This window comes from Nicotiana tomentosiformis, chromosome 7, assembly GCF_000390325.3.
Source record: "Nicotiana tomentosiformis chromosome 7, ASM39032v3, whole genome shotgun sequence".
Classification (NCBI taxonomy): domain Eukaryota; kingdom Viridiplantae; phylum Streptophyta; class Magnoliopsida; order Solanales; family Solanaceae; genus Nicotiana; species Nicotiana tomentosiformis.
This window is the reverse complement of record NC_090818.1, coordinates 49634885-49640446: the sequence shown is the minus strand read 5'-3', so window position 1 is coordinate 49640446 and position 5562 is coordinate 49634885. Positions and strand designations below refer to the sequence as shown.

Here is a 5562-nt window from a genome sequence, read left to right as displayed (position 1 = left end):
CCGACATGTTCTTCAAAGATCAAAGTGGAATAATACTTTACCCTTTTTTGCCATAAAGAGGGATCCATCACATACCAACCATATTGGTTCTTTTATTAATTTTAAGAGCTCAAAGCTACTTTCCCACACGCATCATCTTGCCTAATCCATGTATGCTAAGACATCATTCTTATATAAATAATTTATTATTCAAAACATCATATTCTCTTTTTTGGTTATCTCTAAGTAAACTTCCAAGAGATTAATAGAAACCATTAACTATATATTTTTATGGGACATTATCGAAAAATAATTTTGGGAAAAAGTTGTGCGCTTAAAATAGATTTTTCAAATGACTTTTTGGAGAAGACATGTATTAATAGGGGTACATCTTGTTTGAGACTTTGAGTCTTCAAACCTTTCTTTAAGTTAAACATAATAGGGAGTAATTCTTAGTCTTCTATCCAAACTTATACGTACTTGCGCAATAACAGCATATCAAAATACATTAAATTCTTTTTCTCCTAAAACACCAGAAAAATTGGAAGAATGGAATGTAAGCGTGGTCCATCATATAGCTGTAAACTCCTCATTGAAGCTGAAATATGCGTCTTAGTTTCTACTATGTCGGCTCCACTGCCTCTTTATTTTAGTTGTTTCACATTTCAGTTTCATCGAATAGGCTATTTTTTCGACCATAGTGGAAAATGGAATTAATGTCTATTTGGAGCCTTCCAATTATAGTAATCAAATACTATCATTTTCCAGGTCAACTTGATGCAATTTCGAGATGGATCTTCCACTCAGTAAGTTGAGACCCCACCTTCGTGTCGACGCCTAGAAAATCTTCAGTTTCACAAAGCCCATGTGATTCTGGGCCTAATCTTTAGTTTGAGCAGAAATGAGTCCATTAAAGAAATCTGATGCCAATATATACATGGATTCCTTTCTTTTAACTCAGAGTCCGTAAGCAACATCTTCCCGGGACAAACTGACAAAGTCACATTCCCACAGCAGGAAAAATGCATATTTTTCCTTTTGTTATCCGTCCTCCTTCTATTCACCGCTACTATAGCTCTGCTTATTCAATAAAACACACTTCAATCTTATAAATTTAATGTATACCTCAATGTAGCTCTCAGTGTAGAAATCACCTCAATCGCGACTTGTTGAGATTAACTACTCTGAGCATTTAGAATTGAAGCTTGCAGCCAACCTCCAAATGCTGCCACAGGCACTTCTTAAATGTTTCTTCTGTGCTTCCTTTATGAGGTAGAATTTGCAAGCAGGAGCAAAGCACCAACACTTCATATGGATCCAAATACGTAAGAACCTCGGGAGCTCTATCATAGTCCTAGCAAATCAAGACCAGTGATTGTGAGAAAATCGTAATAATTGTTGGCTACTGAGTACGTGAATCATACTATACAAGTGAGGGCTTAATTTGAACTCTTTAAATTAAAACTGACTACCAATTCCATACCCACTGACAATAGTTTCTCAATAGCAAGAGGAAGGTCATGAACGACAAATTTAATGGTCTATGTTTTTTAAATTAACACAGCCATCATGTCGACAGATAGTTAACATCTTTTTAACAAAAAGCACCACGAGGGAAGAACGAGGGGTTTTCATGCCTTCCATTCTAGGGCTACCTCGGCCAGCCGAGCCCATTACAAAACAAGGGTGCCATCTACCACATGAGCAAGTCTCAGAAGGATTGGACCATTGCTATGTACAAATTGCTAAAAACTATAGATGCAAGTACAGACACTAGGGTAAATGCAGTTGTCTTGGGATCAGAATTATACTTATTTGCATTTCCGATTCTGTAAAATATTTAAGTAAAATATGTTGGCTATATTAACTGTACCAGCTTGTTTATGTCAGCATGTATAAACTCCAGATAACTTGGTTCTGTCAAATGTATTTTGCTAATCACCAAATTCTCAACATCGCGTTATCTCTTTACAGAAACGAAAAAAGAATCATACCTATTCGCAAGATGTATTCACTTTTCTGAGTTCTGATCATGTATTAATCTCTTTTCAGGAAACAAAAAAATAAAAGATGATACCTTTTGCAAGATCCACTTACCTTTTCCGTTACAACAACAATAGGCTTCATAGAAAACTCTGATTGAAGATTCCGAAGTCTCATTCTGATCATATCAATATCCTAACATTATTACGGACTAAAGTGAATACTTAAGTTTTTGAAAAATAAAAATAAATGAAAATGTCTAGCACAAACATCAATTCATAGAATCCAGGTGGAGCAGGGAAAACAGGTGGATGACAGATCTATGGATGCCATGATGTGAGATAAATCACGTTAAAATGTCGACCTTCACAATTACAATGTCCACGTTACTAGTCTATGAGTAAACAGGGGAGTAAAGAGAGAAGCCAAACAAAAATAGATGATGTCACATACCTTAGCTTGAAATAAATGATGGTCACTAAAGCCTAACTGATCAACATATGTTGGCCCCAGCTGCAAAGTTTTAACAACTTTTTAGACCATAAGAGAGAATAATAAGTTGTGGTAATAAAACAAACGAGAGTAGTTGAATAAAAACTCAACCACCTCAAAGCTTCAAAAAAAGGTAGGAAAATAGATGGTTGTATGAGTATCAAACAAGAGAATTTTTTTCAAAACCTGTACCTTCTTTATTGTCTCAACAAAAGATTCAGCAGATCCAATTGCTGAGACACATAAGACAAGTGTATTACAGATGTCCATCAAAGCCAATTTGTGAGACATGTTGCGAGCTTTAAGAAAGTATAAAGGTGCCAATCTGCTCAAGAATATAGGAAAAGAATTTTTTACTGTTCGAATTTCTGATGCTATGGCCTCAACGTCCTTTTCTGAGACCTGCGTGACTCAAGCATATTAAATGGACGTCAGTGGTCCTATTTGATTTTGTAATTTTACTAATCAAATGTCATGCTTCACAAGTATCATGAAGCTATCTCAGATACAGAGAAGAAAGAGAGTGTTAATACCAAGTCCGCGTGATGGATTACAACTATATCTGCTCGTGCAAGTGCAGTCAAAGGTTCCCTTAATGGTCCAAGTGGAATTAACTGATGGTTCCCCCATGGAATCATTGCATTCACCATTACAATCTCGACGTCACGCCACAAACTGATATGCTGCTTTCGCATTTTTAAAGCTAACAAAATGTGAGTACAAGTTTAATGTCACAAGTAAAATAAAGAGCCCACAATCATACACCTAAATAAATCCTAGTTAGAAGCAAGGCCATGTTTTAGGTCGGGATATAAAGTCTGGGGATTGAAATAAAAAGAGTATCCAATTTTGAATTGTTTGGAAGATCAAATAGTTATAATTATAAAGGGAAGAAGAAGAAAGGTTTGCAACTAAGCACAACAGCAGGAATTCGAGAGGTATACATATTCCAAGAAAAGATGGGAAACATTTTTAACTCAATTTAACCCAAGAATAACATGAATTAATTTTACTAAATATAAACAACAAAGTTCATGTTTGATTAATAGGTGGTTAACACTTAAAATTGCAGTTTTGGCACAGACCTGCATTCCATCATCTAGGATTGCAACCCCAATTTGGTCACAATAAGAACTATTTCCCTTTTTGTTATCAGAGAAAAGTCTGTCCAAATCCGTGTTACCATGCTTGCAAGGGCTGATGTGGCCATATCTTTTCAGAAAACTGGCAGCCGTAACGGCCCTGTTTGCACCTACTCCAATCTTCACAGGTATCCCATACAGATGCCTTTGGAGCATTTTTGCTTCATCTGCATCACCATAACCCTGCAGAAGAAAACATTTTCGCAAAATACGAGCCTTGTGTTTGTACAACTGAGTACCACAAACCAACACCAAAAACAAACCAAATAAGAGGCTCAAAATATTTCTTCCTATATTGAAAGATTTAGGTAACAAATGTTCGAAAAACTTTGGCACTAAGTCCGACACGAGATTAACACAGAGAGAGAATAAAAGACCAGATGTAACAGTAGATCATCCACTTCAAATAAACCAGAAAAGTGGCCTCTTAACAAGGTTCCCTTGTGCTAATAATAAATCCGTGGAATATCAAGCAAATTGAGTACGGTCAAAAAAAGGAGATGGATTCATTCATTTTCAAAAATATTACATGAAAAACAAAACATATGGAGTAATATTATGAAGTACCCCCTATATTGCAATTTATATGACACTCTTGTCATTGTAATTACATTCAGAAATATTGGATATCTTTCCATTAATAGGATTACTTCATACAACTTTCACAACTTTTAGAATTCAAATTTATTTAAGTATTCAAATTTTGATCTTCATGTGATTTTTTTTTATCACACTAACTTCTTAGTTTTTTTTTTTTTTTTTTTTTTTTTGGTCTTTTCAAAATTTGATAACTGAGAAATCTCCGAGGGCCAGTGGCGCATGGTTCGAAAGTTGTCCGCAGCACAGTTCGAAGACGAGACGTGAGCTTAACCCATACATCACGAGCTTCGCTCTTACCACTGGACCAAAGACACGGAGGCCTATAACTTCTTAGCTATTACAGAATTAATTTGATATTTTCTTCTACTAACACTAATATAATGTACAAGTCAATTTAACATCTCAAACTTCATGTTCAATCAAACCCCATCATACATAATGAAATAAAGTAGCTACTAAAAAAAGTGAGAGAGAGGGGGGGAAAAAAAGCGAGTACCCTTGTGAGAATAAGAGGTGAAATTCCAGCAGCAGCCAACCAAAGTGCAAGAAATTCAACCATTGGAGTCTTCCCATTACCTCCCCAAGTTAAATTCCCAACGCTAATCACTGGCACCGGCAACCTTACAGTTAAAAAGCACTACATGTTGAGGAAACAAAGTCCCATATAAAGCAAAACCATAATAAGGGGAGATCTATTTACCTGTCTTTGTGAAGCAGACCAAGTTGGTAAAGGCGATGACGGAGGGGAAGTGCGACGCCGTAGAGAGTGGAAGCTAATGAGAGAAGAGGGATTAGAGAGAGTTGGAGTGTGGAGAGTGTATGGAACCTGTCTTGGGGTGGTGTATAGGCTATGTGGTTCACCATTTTCCTCAGTTTCTCCATTTGACACACTAAACAAATGAGCGAAAAGTGGAGTATTGTGGGTGCGATGGGTAATGACGAGTTTTTTGTATGTTTGTTTTCAGTGTATGGGAAACTAAACTGCAACAACAACAACAACCCGGCAAGAGAGGTTGTTTCCAATAAACTCTCGGCATCATTCCCTTCAAAAATTACTCACCTTGCTCTTGGGATGATTTGAACTTATAAGTGGAGAATGCTTACCATCAGAGCAACCCACCTTATCATTATAAAAAACTAAACTAGTCTAATTAATTACCGGAAAAAAAAACTAGCCTAATTAATCTGGATTTACAATGCGAAAAAAGGCTAAAATTGTACCTAACTTATTCGCTTAGGTTTAAAAATACCCTTCGTCCACCTATTTTGTAAAAATTACTCCTAACGTCAACTTTCCGGCCCACTCATACCGTGGAAACTAACGGCCCTATTTTGATTAAGATTAAAAAAAATTATTACTTATTAT

The 5562-nt window shown here is 36.1% G+C and overlaps 1 protein-coding gene across 4 annotated transcripts; it reads right to left on the bottom strand.

The window, feature by feature from the left end:
* Nucleotides 1–319: 319 nt before the first annotated feature.
* LOC104119485 (probable tetraacyldisaccharide 4'-kinase, mitochondrial) lies at nucleotides 320–5149 on the bottom strand. Of its 4 annotated transcripts, XM_070181513.1 has the most exons (9): nucleotides 4897–5146; nucleotides 4693–4816; nucleotides 3540–3827; nucleotides 2988–3137; nucleotides 2647–2856; nucleotides 2416–2475; nucleotides 2077–2157; nucleotides 1134–1333; nucleotides 320–1056 (listed from the first exon to the last, which is right to left on the bottom strand). In XM_070181513.1, exons 1-8 carry the CDS (start codon nucleotides 5076–5078, stop codon nucleotides 1172–1174), a joined length of 1257 nt encoding a protein of 418 aa, XP_070037614.1. In that variant the 5' UTR covers nucleotides 5079–5146; the 3' UTR covers nucleotides 320–1056; nucleotides 1134–1171. The 4 variants fall into 4 exon arrangements, with proteins under 4 accessions (XP_070037614.1, XP_070037613.1, XP_033508241.1 ...); XM_070181512.1 differs by having other exon boundaries at nucleotides 320–1333; nucleotides 4897–5147; XM_033652350.2 differs by having other exon boundaries at nucleotides 320–1333; nucleotides 3540–3779; nucleotides 4897–5144.
* Nucleotides 5150–5562: the final 413 nt, after the last annotated feature.

Excerpts from the sequence above, each read along its gene's own strand:
- LOC104119485 (XM_070181512.1), bottom strand. The coding sequence starts at position 5,078 with ATGGAGAAACTGAGGAAAATGGTGAACCACATAGCCTATACACCACCC. Across the intron at positions 2,476-2,646 it reads TTGTTGAGACAATAAAGAAG|CTGGGGCCAACATATGTTGA; the intron begins GTACAGGTTTTG and ends AAAACTTTGCAG. Across the intron at positions 1,334-2,076 it reads TTGTTGTTGTAACGGAAAAG|GACTATGATAGAGCTCCCGA; the intron begins GTAAGTGGATCT and ends TTGATTTGCTAG.